Source organism: Peromyscus californicus, unplaced genomic scaffold, assembly GCF_007827085.1.
Source record: "Peromyscus californicus insignis strain IS unplaced genomic scaffold, ASM782708v3 Scaffold_9__1_contigs__length_137607984, whole genome shotgun sequence".
In the NCBI taxonomy this organism is placed as follows: domain Eukaryota; kingdom Metazoa; phylum Chordata; class Mammalia; order Rodentia; family Cricetidae; genus Peromyscus; species Peromyscus californicus.
This window is the reverse complement of record NW_026294617.1, coordinates 65,128,965-65,143,358: the sequence shown is the minus strand read 5'-3', so window position 1 is coordinate 65,143,358 and position 14,394 is coordinate 65,128,965. Positions and strand designations below refer to the sequence as shown.

The 14,394-nt window shown below is 48.7% G+C and overlaps 1 protein-coding gene across 3 annotated transcripts in view; it reads left to right on the top strand.

Annotated features, from left to right (window-relative positions):
* The window catches only part of Fhip1a (FHF complex subunit HOOK interacting protein 1A), a 236,684-nt gene that overhangs the window by 221,136 nt on the left and 1,154 nt on the right, over window positions 1–14,394 (top strand). For all 3 annotated transcript variants that reach the window (XM_052730252.1, XM_052730251.1, XM_052730250.1), the window contains 3 exons: window positions 985–2,115; window positions 8,349–8,527; window positions 8,848–8,986. In XM_052730252.1, coding sequence (XP_052586212.1) covers window positions 985–2,115; window positions 8,349–8,527; window positions 8,848–8,986 — 1,449 coding nt within the window. The remainder of the gene's footprint in view (window positions 1–984; window positions 2,116–8,348; window positions 8,528–8,847; window positions 8,987–14,394) is intronic.

Here is a 14,394-nt window from a genome sequence, read left to right as displayed (position 1 = left end):
CAGAGAAGTCAGGATCCCCTCCATTCGGGTCCCTCATCTTGTTAATAAATGAATTTAGAAATGGACTCCGAAGGAAACTCAAAGACAATTTTATTAGAATTTGAGGGAGAAACACACGGACAGGCAACTATAAGTCTTGGCAGATGGTGGGAAGAGGGAGATGGGGAAGAGGAAGAGAGAGGCCATGCCTCATGCCCTTTCGGTTAGGGTCCCAGAAAGCAGGGAGACCCTGCAGTCGATGAGCACCAGCTACACGCAGTGTATGGCACAGGGGTGGGGTGGTCTTTAGAGGAAGAGTGAGGGTGTGCCTAGGTTTCTGGCCAGTATCCAAAAGAAAAAGAGAAAAGAAGGAAAGTTAGTTTTCTGAGTAATTCAGAAAACCTGGAAGGCTCCATAGCAGAGGCTCTGTAAGAGGCTGCATGAGGGAGCGGTTTCTGGGAGGGGTGAGTGCATTATCTCTTTAAGAGGATAATTATTCTTCCCATCTTCCTAGCATATCTTCAGGTGAACCAGCTTTCCTGTAGGGTGGACTCAAGGCCAGATGATTGACAGCCCCAGCTAGATTAACTCTTCAGGGAGCAAACAGTAGTATGTATGTAAAGCTCTGATTTCATGTCTCCTCCTGGAGGCATTTAATTTTTTTGACCAGGAGGCCTGAGGAGTGAACAAGCGGGCGCTTACCTTTCTGGTGTTGCCAGGAGATGGGAAGTGGGCTCCAAAGCTGACCATGAAGCAGGGGACCATCCTCATAGGCCTCTCCGGCTGTCTAGTTACCTCACAGCATTACCTAACAGTTTCTGTAGCCCGCACCTGGCCATTTTGGTCTTATATCTTCTTGAGGGTGGAGTGTCTGTCACTGTCTTTCCCTCTTAATTCAGCGTTTATTATCAGAGATAATGTAACTAGCCACTGCCGACCTAAACTGATAGCAAGCCCCCGACTCATCCCCACCTCTCTTCCTGATGGCCGTTTGTCCCTGCACAGGGCCCGAGGAACAGCCGCCGCCAGAAGCGCCCTGCCCATCTCCTCCACCCGGCCCTCCTTCCCCTCCTGCGCCGGCAGCCTGCATTGTGGAGTATGGGAAGGCCCTGGACATCAGCTACCTGCAGTATCTGTGGGAGGCCCACACCAACATTCTCCACTGCATGAGGGACTGCAGAGTGTGGTCAGCCCTCTATGACGGGGACTCACCTGACCCTGAGACCTTTCTGCAGAGTCTGCCAGAGGAGAGCCGAGCAAGTCCAGGCCAGCCAGAGGCCAGACTCCCTCAGCAGCACACCAGGACAGCAGGGCAGACGAAGGACAAGAACCAGTCAGAGCTGGAATGGGATGACAGCTACGACACTGGTATCTCATCTGGAGCTGACGTGGGCTCTCCTGGGCCTTATGACGATGGGGAGACTCCAGCCCCACCGGCACCCGTGGAGCCCCCCAAACACATCCAAGAGATGAAGAAGAACGCCATCCTCCTCTTCAAAGGGTCCTACATAGAAGAGTCAGACTTCCAGGATGACGTGATGGTATACAGGCTGTGTGCTGAGAAGGACTCTGAGGACACCAGGGAGCCACAGGGAGACATGGCTGACCCACCAGCTGAGGCCCAGCCCCAGGACCAGCCTGAAGCCCAGAGTCCGCCCATGAGCAACGGACCTCTCTTTAGCCCTGATCCTGAGGCAGAGGCACGACCCAGCAGGGAGAGTTCAGACCTGTGTCAGAACATGTTCTCAGAAGCCAAGCAAGAGAGTGAGCCTGATGCCGCCTTGGAATCAAACTCGGAGTTGACAGCCCCTGCATTTGAGGCGGAAGTCCAGTCAGACCTGCCCGTTGCCGACTCAGAGAGTGAAGATTTCATTGCACAGTACGACCAAATCATTCAAGAGCTGGGTTCCGGCACTGAGGGCCTGCTGGACCAGAGCATCCCCTCCTCGGACCCCCTGCTGCTTGCAAACCAGGAAGAGAGGCGAGAAGAAGGCGGAGAAGAGGAAGAGGAGGACTTCGACTCCCTCATGGCAGAGGCTCCTGCTGTGGACACCGTGCCGTCCCCATTTGGTGTCAGAGAGGACGCGGCCTTCACCAGTCGCCATCCCGTGAGGACTCAAAGCACCCCGTTCACAGGTGACAGCCTAAGTCGTGGTTTCCGCTTGTGCTGTGGTAAGAGGAGAGTGAGAACGGTGAGGGTATGGCATGTCCGTCTACCTGACAGGAGTGAAATACCTTTTTTAAAAAATGTAGTTAATTAACTAATTTATTTATTTATTTGGGTTTTCCGAGACAGGGTTTCTCTGTGTAGCTTTGCTCCTTTCCTGGAACTCATTCTGTAGCCCAGGCTGGCCTCGAACTCACAGAGATCCGCCTGCCTCTGCCTCCCCGAGTGCTGGGATTAAAGGCGTGCGCCACTGCCGCCCCGCAGGAGTGAAATATCTTTGCAGGGAGTGAAGGGGCAGTCTTGTTTTCCATTCCTACTGTGATGGATGTGTTTGGTTGGCAAGTCAAGCTTTACGTTGTCTTCTGTCTTATCTTCTCCCGATGTTCCTGATAAAGTCATAGGTCTGATTGACCACACAAGAATCGAGTCGTTTTTTAAAGCTGCTTTTCCTTGAATCTAATTTATTTTTCTCCTTAGCACTTACTCGTATGTGTATTGTTAAAACAAATATATTTTGCTGTTAGAGGGTGTGCTCCATGATGGTGATGTGTTTGTTCTATGGTCTGTCCCCAGTAGCCAAGAAGTGACATCATGCTTGAAACACTTGCAGGATGACGGTTGGGTGAGAAGAAGGCCACTGCCATTAGTTGGGCTTTCGCCCTAAAGGAAAGACTTAACACTTCAAAATAAGACTAGATCCACATATACTAACCACTTTCCCAAATGTATGTGTTTCAGCGAGAACACTGCCAGCAACAGGGAGAATCTGTGTAAGGCAGAGGGCTAAGACAGGGTCTGAAATGAGCGCATCAGCCGAGGAAGTACAATAGAAACCATCAGTAACTGTTAAGCAGGAAAGTCTGAATCTACACACACAGAGGGAATTCCCACACCTAAGCACTCAGTGTGCCCAGGGAAGGCTGGATGACGTTTGATAGCAAACAGGAGTGCTGGAAGAAGCTCGTGACACAGAGGGACAGACAATGGCCTTGGAGTCACCCTCTGGGTGTATCCTGGCTCTTAACACTTACCAGGCATGGGGCTTTGGTGTCTTCATGTCCCCACAGCCCCCGCGAGGACAGACTGAGGTAGAAAGGACATTGCTATCCACCTTCCAGGATCCCCATAGACAGATGGAAAAAAAAAAAAAAGATTGCCTTCTAGCCCAGTCACAGAGATCTGGTAGGATTTCAAGGGGGCTCCCCACCCTTCTCCCCCAATACTTATTCATTTATTTACTGATGCCTGAAGATGTATTTAAACAGGGAGAAAGCTTTTAATTCCACAATTATCAGGCTTGAGCTTCTAGCTGAGATAGCATTTCAGTGTGAACAAGTTTTAATTAAAATTGAGCCAGTTAGTCAATCATAAGTTAAAAGGATTAGATCATCTTAGGTTTCCAGTTGATGGGGAAGGGACAGAGTTGGGGAGCCAAGTGAGGGAAAGGGGCCCATGTCAGCTGCCTGTCCTCTTGACACACCCAACAGGAAGAAGTCCCAACCATGTCCTGCAACCTTTTTGTGGGACATCAGGTCTAAGTCCTGGCTAAAGAAGGCTGCCATTTTAGGGTGCCAGCTTCCGTCCCTGGGAAGTATGTAAATTGGGGGAGGAAGTACAGCTTAGGGGAAAAGCATAGAAAAAACACCACCATATCACTAACATCCGTCACGTGTGTGTCTTCACCCGTGAGCTGGTAAAATGTAGGTTCCTTGGTGCACATGGCTCACTGTACCGAAGATCTTGCCTTTCCCCTTCCTCTTTTTGGAACTTGTACACGGTGTCAGGAAACATCTTTCCATGTGTGAGTTCTGTTGTTTCCAAACTTCCAAGTATGGGCTGAGGTGGTAGCTCACCTTCCCTTTCTCCACACAATCACCAGCAGAAATTAATTCTGTTGAGGTGAATTTGCTTCGTAGAAGTATCATAGTATTCCACTTTTTAAATTTCATTTATTTATGAATATGACAATTTTTATTGATCCTATGATATTCGGCAAGCTCTATGTATAGGACCTAAAGACAAAAGTGCAAAATGGTTGGAAATGGGATGTGTTCCAGGTGGAAAGAGAGCCCAGTGGAGGGAGGGTGAGTGCCACACAACAGGGCTCTGGTGGTGAGTGGAAGAGGGAGACAGGGTTGTGAGACTTTTCCTGGGGACACATGATTAAATGTCTGTTTACCCTAGACAGGGCACTAAGAGCAGACAAGAAACCAGTCTATCCAAGTTAGAGTGTTGAACAGTGGAGTTTGTTGGGGCTCCTTACATGAGTGTGTATGAAGGGGTACATACAAGAGCATGGGTGACTCAAAGGAAGCTGCATCCTTGAGAAGCCCGTCCCAGCATGGGCGGTGACTCACAAGCTGCATCCCCAGAGGTCCCTGCACAACTTGCAGGCAGCTATACCAGAGTCTCCCCCACCCCCAGCAGTCTCTAACTGCCCGTGGAACATTGAGGAGAGGCCTCATGAGTCTTGCAGGTTCATGAGTTTTCTGAGCCTCCTAACTTTAGTTAGCTTTTAAGTCTTGGGAGCCTCCCTCCTTCCCCCAGAAGGAAATGGCTGACTTTAAGCTGGCAGTGTGAATGGAAGTGAAGAGTATGGTCTCATAGGGCAAAGGTGGGAGAGGAAGCCCAGGAGTAGTTGATGTCTGCTTGTAGAGAGTCTGGGCCAAGATGAAGAAGGGGGACCTTGTACTCCTGGACAAGCATTAAAGTTGGAGTGCTGTGGAAAGGTTGGGTTGGGGAGAGGTGGTAGCAGGAAGAACAAGTGGGAGACCTGTTATTGCTTCAGAATATGCAATATGTGCCCTTGCTTGACCTGGGAATTTTTTCTAGAGCCATTTCCACAACTTCTGTGCCAGACTCATACTTCGGTGCCACACGTTCACCCATCCATCCATCCATCCATCCATCCATCCACCCATCCATCCACACATCCATCCATCCATCCACACATCCATCCACACATCCATCCATCCACATATCCATCCACCCATCCATCCATCCACACATCCATCCATCCATCCACTCATCCATCCACACATCCATCCACACATCCATCCATCCATCCATCAATGTATACACACACACACACACACACACACACACACACACACACACACCTAGGAATCAAGGTAATATGCTGGTTAACAGCCCTGCAAACAGATGGTCCAAATTGAAAATCTGACTCCATTATTTCCCAGTTGTGTGTATTTAGCATTCTGCCTTATCTTTAAATGGGATAAATAATTAACATACCTCCTAGGTTAATTTTATCAAGTGAATCAGTACAGGAAAAGTACTTGGAACTCTGATTTCTGTCTAAGATGTACTTAATAAATGTTTTCAATAATAATTCAGATATTACTTTATCGTATACATACAATGTTTCTATAGTATACTAGAATCTGTAATAAGGGTTTCTTCTAGAAGGTGGTCTGTTTTTCACTTTACACCTTTATACTGTATAAAGATGCATGTGTTTATGTATGTATGTATGTATGTATATCATTTTAATCTCGTTAAAATAGAAAGATTGTTGCTAGAGTCCAGACAGGATGTGAAAGGACTGTGTCTAAGGCAGAGATGCAGAGGTGGAAGTGAAGGTGAACATTTAGATGTTTCCAAGGTTGGATTTGTGAACAGAGCTGACTTACAGAATCAATGACAACTTTGTTTCAGAATTGAGAAATGCAGGGAACAGACTCAATATAGACCAGGGACTGAGCATTTGAAAGGCAAGAAATGAATGCTGGGGCAGGAGGGGCAGTGAGGGCTTTCTGAAGATTTAGCTATTCTGTGGGTGTTCTGTTCCTCAGCTTTGTGGGGCTGTGATAAGATGTCTGAGGTCATCGCCTCTATTTTGGATCACTGTTTCAGAGGACTCAGTCCATTCACTCAGCCCCATTGCCTTTGGTCCTATGGTGTGTAGAATGTGCCCAGGAGCCTCCCATCTCATGGTATCATGGGAGCAAAAAAGAACAAGGAATATCAGGATCCCATTAGCCTCCTCAAGGCATGCCCCTAGTGACCCAATTGCCTTCTTCTAGGCTTCACTTTCTAATGTTCCGCCACCTTCTTATAGTGCCGCGAAGGGGACCAGCCTTCAGTAAATACATGGCCTTTGGGGGACATTCACAATCTAAACTAGCAGGTGAGGAGCTTATTGTCCTCCCAGGAATAGAGCAGAAAATATTCACCCTCCACTTCCAACGTTTCCTGTGACTTTCTGAGAGTAGTGCAGTCTTCTGATTTTCAGATGCTTACGGTTCCCCTGGCAACTGCTTTTTGCTAAGCAGCTTCCTTTGATGTGCTAGAAACCAGCTAAGAATAAAGTCAGGATTCGGAGTTTAATGTATAGATTGTTATTGCCCATGCCTACGAATGTATAGTTAGCATCATTGGTGGGTGACAGTGGCAGTCTCCTGTCCTTGACTTAATGCACTGTCACTTTTAACCTTATTCTCCACCTTGCGTGGGAGATGAGCTATTTCAATCCCCCTTGTAGTAGTGATGGACTATACATGTCCACTCTAGTCACTGATGGCCAGCAGTATTCACGTCTGTAGGTAGGGTGGCTAGATGCAGACAAGAATACTCTGGGCTCAGGGAAAGTACATTAGGAACATGTTTTGTTGAAGGTTCAACCTACTTGATTATGTCTTTACTAAACAGACTTTTTTTGGTATGGAAGGAAACAGATAAGGAAGCAGAGATGTCAGCACCTGGGGGTGGAGTGAGGGTGTGACAGATGAGAGATGGGGAAAATAGGCCCAGAGTAGAAGAGGGTAAGGAAGGCAATCAGGAAGACAACTGTACTGTGGTGACTTAAGAACCCCAGGGACATTTCTGCAGTTCTTAAAGGGACAATCATTAGTTGCTTTCAAACCAACATTCCAGTCTGTGGGATTTCTGGGTACGTTTGGTAGACTTCCACGTTTGTTTGGCAAGATTCTCCAAGGCTCATCAATCCCCTTAGGGTTCATCACCCAGTCAGCATAGAGAGTGGGTGAAGAGTTCTGCTAACCCTTCCCAGGGATGGTATGGCCTGTGAAGGGATCGTACCACTCAGGGCCTCTTAGAGATCCTGACACAGGATCACTGCATTGCCCACCCATGTCAGTGCTCAGCATAGTTGTGTGCTCTCATTTCCCAGAGAGCTTGAGTCCTTATAAGGGATTTTGCCCTTTGCTGCTGGCAGACTTCTGCATGAAACATCTGGAGATGAAGTGTGTTTGTGTCACACTCGCTAATGGTGGTGAAGTCTTCATAAGGCGTGTTTATCTGTCAAGGGTTATGTGCGTGTCTTATAAATATGCCTGGGCTTAGTGGCATCATCAACAGCTCCACTGGGGGAAATAGAGAAGTCTCATCGATCTTGCTTAATGGAACACTTTTATGGTAAAAATTTAACACATCTCCAAGGAATTTTATTAATTCCAGATTTATTATTTTTTTTTGTTTTCTTTGCCCTCAGTAAACCAACACATAAACCATATTAACTTGTTACCAATGTGAAGCAGAAACAGCTTCCTTTTGCTAATATATATATTTTTTATGAACTGCTTTTGTAATCATACGGCTTGGCATTTTGAAACCCCTATGTCACACTGGACCACATTTCCTGAGACTGATCCCTTCTTTCTCTCTGGTCTGAAATAGAAAATGTGGATACCGTGTTGCGAGGCATCACCAGGCCTCCGTCCAGGGCCTCTCCATTCACCTGGTCTCCCCTTTCCCACTCCTCCGCATTGTGGCACTTACTGAGGCAGAGCCTCTCTCAGGTGTGTGGATAGGATAGACAGTCCCTGGTCACATGTTAAACATTGCTCAAACATGTGTGGTACTCTCCACGAAGACTTGTTGCTGTGACACTTTCGGTGGCCTCTTACATCTGCATGTAGTCCACAGCACCAAGAGATAGTGAATTGCAGATTTTGAACACTGACAGAATCAAGGGATGAAGAACCAGTGTAGAGAAGCAACTTTAATCTTTAAAAAGTATTTAGTGTCTGAGCTTTTCAAAGTCCTTTCTAGCTTTCAAAGTATTGAAGGTGGCTGAAGAGTCAGGGTGTTAGCTCTCACTCACGTGGAGAAGCAGATATCTGTCCTGCGTGTGGTTTGTGACTGTGGCCCCAGTGACTCTGCAGCTGTAAGAAGGTCCCACATGGCCAGCCAGCCCTGACACTGTGTGTCCTCCCTGTAGGTCCATTCATCAGTGTGGTCCTGTCAAAGCTGGAGAACATGCTGGAGAACTCCCTGCATGTCAACTTGCTTCTCATTGGCATCATCACCCAGCTGGCCAGCTACCCCCAGCCGCTCCTGCGCTCCTTCCTCCTCAACACCAACATGGTCTTCCAGCCCAGCGTCCGCTCTCTCTACCAGGTATATTACAGCCACGCCCGTTCCTTTTCTCTTTTCCTTCCTCTCATGGTTTTGTTAGTTTTCAAAATCCCACATCCAATTAATTTGCTTTCCTTCCCTGTTCTATTAAGCTGGTTGTGGTGATTATTCTAGACAAACTTCAAATCTTCATTTAGTTTGATGTTTTGAGGGTACCTTACCAGGACCACACAGGCAGTTAAAAATGAGCAGGCGTCTGATACCATAACAGTCCCCGTAATGAGGGCTGGACCCAAAAGATGTATTGGTAACAGTAGACTTTTGCTGTAGAGCAATAGCATCATTCATGTGGTTTTTGACAGGTCCTCGCGTCTGTGAAAAACAAGATTGAGCAGTTCGCTTCCATGGAGAGGGACTTCCCAGGGCTCCTCATCCAAGCCCAGCAGTACCTGCTCTTCCGGGTGGACATGTCTGATGTGACCCCTGTGGCACTCACCAAAGGTCAGGAAGCTTTCCCCACTGTGTCCTTCCCAGTCTGGTCCCACTCCCCCACATTCTGGGTTGCGTTGGCAGACATTGCTTGGCATCTGGACCCTAGGAGCATCAAAGAATATTTTTATTTGTGTCCATCTTAGAACAGCCTCTTCTCAGATCTGAAGGAAGGGCTTCCTGGCCTCCACAGAGGCTCTGGCTGGCCATTCATTTTCCTTGCTGAGGTGGTTCAGGGAAGGAGCTGATGTGTGAGATGGTCTTAAACTCCAGTAAATCACAGCACCTGTGGACCACAGAGAGGCATTATGTGGACTCCTGGAACCATCTTTCGGCCATCTCTGCCCTGCAGATGCCATCTGTTCTCTTTATTATATTTTCAGAGCATCTTGCGTGCGCACACCACACACACACACACACACACACACACACACACACACACACACACACACACACACACACACACGCTTTAGGACTCTAGGAGGTGGACGCTGTTAGTTAGGATGAGAAGTGAGGATTGCCCTCAGCCTGATTCCTGACAGAATGCCCCTGCTGGCCCCTAGGCCTAGTGAGCACTGCTGCTTGGCCTTGTTTTGGTTCTGGTTAGACAAATCTGATGTCCATTGTCTTCTGAGCTGTGACATGGGCCCTGGTGAACACAAACGAGCCAATGTCCAATATTGCTCTGGCTTTACCACAGTTGTCCAGGTGTGGAACAAGGTTTCCATGGGGCAGGTAAGCAATGAGGAGACTTGGGCCTAAGGGCTAAGGCAAGTGGCCAGGAACAAGGCTGGGAATGAGAGGCAGAAACATAACTCTGGGAGAAATTCACACCATTAAAAGAAACTGAAAAGAATCTGGAACTGTGTGCAGCCACTGGATCGTGTCTCTCTGTGTTTGCTCTCTGATCTTGGTCACTTTGCTTCACTGGGTCTCAATGTCTCTAGCTATGTCTGGAGATGGGGCTATGGATGAAACCCAGGGCCCCCAGCAGGTTAAGCACATGCTGTACCACTCAGCAGCATTCTCTACCCTTCCCTTGACTTTTAAAGGAAGGATCTGTTCACCTCTAAGGTACTTTCTGGCCACAGCAAGAACTCTGGTTGTGGTGAGCTCCTGGGGTACGGTAGCAGATTTCAAAAGAAAGTTGCCGAGGTACCACTGGTAAAATGGTGGGTCAGGGTTTTACTTGTGGGACTTTGAAAAGTGAAGGCAGGTGGTTGAGGGAGGGAAGGAGAGCTGCGTTGGGTGGGAAGGTGGAATTGAGACCCTGAGGCCTCTCAGCCACACGGGCCACTGATCTGTGAGCTCTGCTGCTCCTGAGGGAGCTTGTGCTGCTGTTCACCCTGTGAGAGAAGGTGCCTCATTTGCCTTTGTGTCTGTCACTGCCAGAGCTTGGTGGCTTCAATCATGGCTGTCTCCGATTGTGTACGAATGCATGTACAGGTGGGCTTGGGGTGTGTGTGTGCCCTGACCCCAGCCAGCTTGGCCGCTTTGGCCTGGACCCACTCACGTGGGCCATCGCGGGATGTCTAGGATGGCCCACACATCTTTGCCTATCGAGTAGGGTGGTAGGATGTTTCTCACCACTTAGCAGGTTAGTTCAGGCTAGCAACACACCTAGCTGGGGAGCTCTGGGAGTGAGAGCGGGAATGTAGCAAGCACCTGAGGCTCAGGCTGAGAGCTCACTCAAGGTCAAGTCTGCCGCCTGGGGCTGGCTGAAGCAAGCCTCTCGGTGTTCTAAGTGGGAAGAGTTGTCAAGAATGGCAGCCACACACCGTCCACGAGACAGAAGTGGCTCAGTCTCCTCGCTTCATTTGTATTTTATAGTTTGTAAGGTGCTTTCCTGGACAGTCAACTTCTGTTGTTGAACAGCACTGTGAAGTGGACAGAGCAGGTTACACTGGCTCCATCTTCACACACAAAACTAGTACGGCCTGCTCAGGGTAGTCAGCCAGAGGGCTGAGGCTCAACTATCTGAGAGTATCCAACCTCATTCACAGAGGCAAGGGGGTGCATGCATGCACACGCACACACACACACACACACACACACACACACACACACACACACACATGCACGCACACACGCACAAGCACAAATGTGTGCATCCTCAGGAGACACTACAGTGAACCGTAGCCAGCATATGTGGAGTGGGCAGGGTGGGCATCACTTGAACCCTGGCTTGGCCCTGGATCACCTTGTTTGGCAGCTGTGGTTAGGGGATATGTGCCCAAGAACTTCTTACCACAGAAGTCCTCACATTAGTCAGCTGGTATCAATGCTTGTAGGACCCCGACACTCGGGGGACTTGATTTGTAGGAAGCTTCTCTTGAGAAAGAAAACTTTCCCTTTAATTGGTTTGTCTTAGTTACTTTCTGTTGCTGTGATGAAGCACCATGACCAAAAGCAATTTGGAGAGGAAAGGGTTTGTTTCAGTTGCACTTCCAGGTCCCAGCCCACCATCACAGGAAGTCAAGGCAGGAACCTGGAGATGGGAAACGATGCAGAAGCCATGCAGGGGTGCCGCTCACTGCCTTGTTCCTCATGGCTTTCTCTGTTTGCTTTCTTATAACAGCCAGGACCACCAGCCCAGGGATGGCACTACCACAGTGAACCGGGCCCTCCCCCATTTATCATAATCAAGAAAATGTACCACAGGCAAATCGGGTGAGGGCATTTTCTCAGTTGGGGTCCGCTCTTCCAAAGTGACTCTACCTTGTGTCAAGTTGGCATAAAAGCAGTCAGCGTAGAGTTATTCAGACTAACTTTCTAACTGCTTTTAAGTTAGCCAAGTGACACTCTCCACTGTAACCAGAAACCCAAATCACAGTGAGATAGCTTTCTGTCACCAAGAACAGAGAGCTGGCTTCTGATGTCCTTGTGATATGATTGCCGCAAATGGGTCCTGTTCTCACAGGGCTGGAGCAGGTCATGGTGAGAATCAAGTGCAGGGCCACATATCTGGGTCTCCAGTTCTGAGTGCCACGCCCTTTGCCCAGCCCTGATGCCAGATGAACAGAACGTTTTCGCTGCCCAGCTTCTGAAGTCCTCTGAGTCAATCTTGAACACCTTCCACAGCAGCTGTTCAGACCCCGGGCACCATTTCAGAACCCAGCCCTGGTCCTGATGTTGACTGACACTTCCTTCTCCTGCTGCTCCCTTTGGGTGTGGGCATGCTCGTCGGGCCCTTTTTATATTCAGCAGCCAGAGCTGCCCACCATTTAGCTTCTGCACAGCCTTCACTTCGTGGTGTCCCCTCAGAAAGGCCAGCCTCCTCACGGATGCTTCCAACAGCAGCAGTGAAGACCACCACTGCTCTCACGACAGGGAAGCAGAGGACTGCCTGTGCCGGCTACACAGAGCAGATCATTGCCTACTGAGGGTTAGGTCCTTTTTCAGCTTAAAAAAAAGAAAGGAAGGGAGGTAGGGAGGGAGGGAGGGAAGGAGGAAGGAAGGAAGGAGTAAAGAAGGAAGGAAGGAAGGAAGGAAAGAAGGAAGGAAGGAAGGAAGGAAGGAAGGAAGGAAGGAAGGAAGGAAGGAAGGAAGGAAGGAAAGGAAGGGAAAGCCAGCCCACATAAATACTTTAAAACTGTGCAACAATAGTGCTGGGCTCTGACTTACACTCAGAGCCTCTAACCGAGCTCTGATTGTAGAAGGGTGGCCCTCTGATTCGAGATGGCGGCCCGTTTTATAGAGAAGGAAACTGACCTGGTGAGCCAGGCCAGGTGATCACTCAGGTCTGCTTACTGTGACACACTGAAAGGCCGTTCCCTGGTGGCAAGCCAGCTCAGGTCCACCCCAGTAACTGTGGGAACCGCCCGAAGGATGTCCCTGCAAGTTTCTAGACTCCTTTGCTACTCTTCTGCCTCGTGAGCAAAGATTCTTGGATTCAAACGGGGCAGATAAACCTTAGCAGTGACACTTCTAATTCACAAGTCATGCTATGTACACACCCACAAAAAGCCTGGTTTAGAGGAGGGGCGAGTTTGAAAGAGAAAGCTGGAAACGAGGAATGTGAGGCACTCTGGAGAGGAGCAGGAGTGTGAAGAAATGTGGATCACACTTGGTGCAAAGCATTTTTGGTCCTCAGGAACAGACTGGCCAGAGGCTGTGAGACACGTTCTCGGGTGGGTTTGACCCTTGGCGACACTAAGTACAGCACAGGTAAACAAGCAGTGTGTGGCTGAAAAACTATGCACGCCTCTAGTACATGGGGCAGGAACCAGGGCAGGGAGGGACTTGAGGGGCTGTGGAGCAGGAACCGCACAAGCTGTGGGAGGTTAGTGGCAGCTGAAGAACTCCGTATGCAGTCTATGGCCCCTGTGTACTTGACACCCAGTGACTCACTGGATCCTTAAGTCATCCCAGGAACTTTTGACAGGTCAGTGGAAGCGGAAGTACAGAGAGGTGGAGCCACTTGCCTGGAGTAACCGAGCCAGGAGGCGACAGAATCTGCTCTTAGAGCCTCTGAAGCTTAGGCAGATGTAGGTGAACAGAAATGTGGAGATGGAGTTCCAGATAGTGAGCAGAGACACAACATAGACTCTGGTCTGAGCAGGAAGCCTGCAAGTGTCCCGATCCCCAGTGGGATCCAGGCCAGCTTCATCAGTAAGCTTTGATGGCCTGAGGGAGAGCTACTGTGCCTGAGGAGCAGCGTGGAAGGGGTTGCCAAGGCTGCCCTGTGGACCTCAACATTGTTCCCACTCTTGTTCATCTCCTGTCAGGGCATGTGAGGAAGAATTTCTGGTAGGGGTAGTGGGGGACATCTTTTCAACTTCTCTAGTTCTCTGTGACATGAACTGTGATAAGCTTTAATCCAAAAGGATATTTAAAGCAGCAGAGCGGAGGATTTTTTTTAACACTGAAGACTATCGTAGTGAGATGTGGAAAGTACTATAAATGTCAAGCATTTTTAGTGCTGTCGTTAAGCAACACTCTGAAAAGTGTTGAAAAATGGGGCTGAATTCTAAAAAGCAGCCAAAATAATGAAGAGCTGGAATATAGAGATTCAGAAGGAGTAATGAGATCATTTGGGTAGGGGGCAGAAGGTGGCATAAATAATTCCTACAAAATATATGAAGGTTGGAGAGCCCAGGAATTAAAGAGTCAGGGATATTGGACCATTTTAATTAGTAGGGCTGATATGGTCTAAAAAAGCAAATCAGTTAGATATGTTAGAACTTGGGCTCTGTCATCTCAGACTTGTGTTACTGAAACGGGGAAGCAAGCCTCTAGCAATGCTCTATAAACGCTGGCTTCCCAGCCTTTGTTACCACTGGATCCTGATGGCTGCATGAGATTCTTAGTCTGGTCCTCGCCATTATTTCTGGTGATCTGGAGGAATCTCTCACCCTTGTGTTTTGAAGGTGCAGGACCCAGCCAGGAGGAGCTGGGGTTTCTGGGAAGCCCTGGAGGTC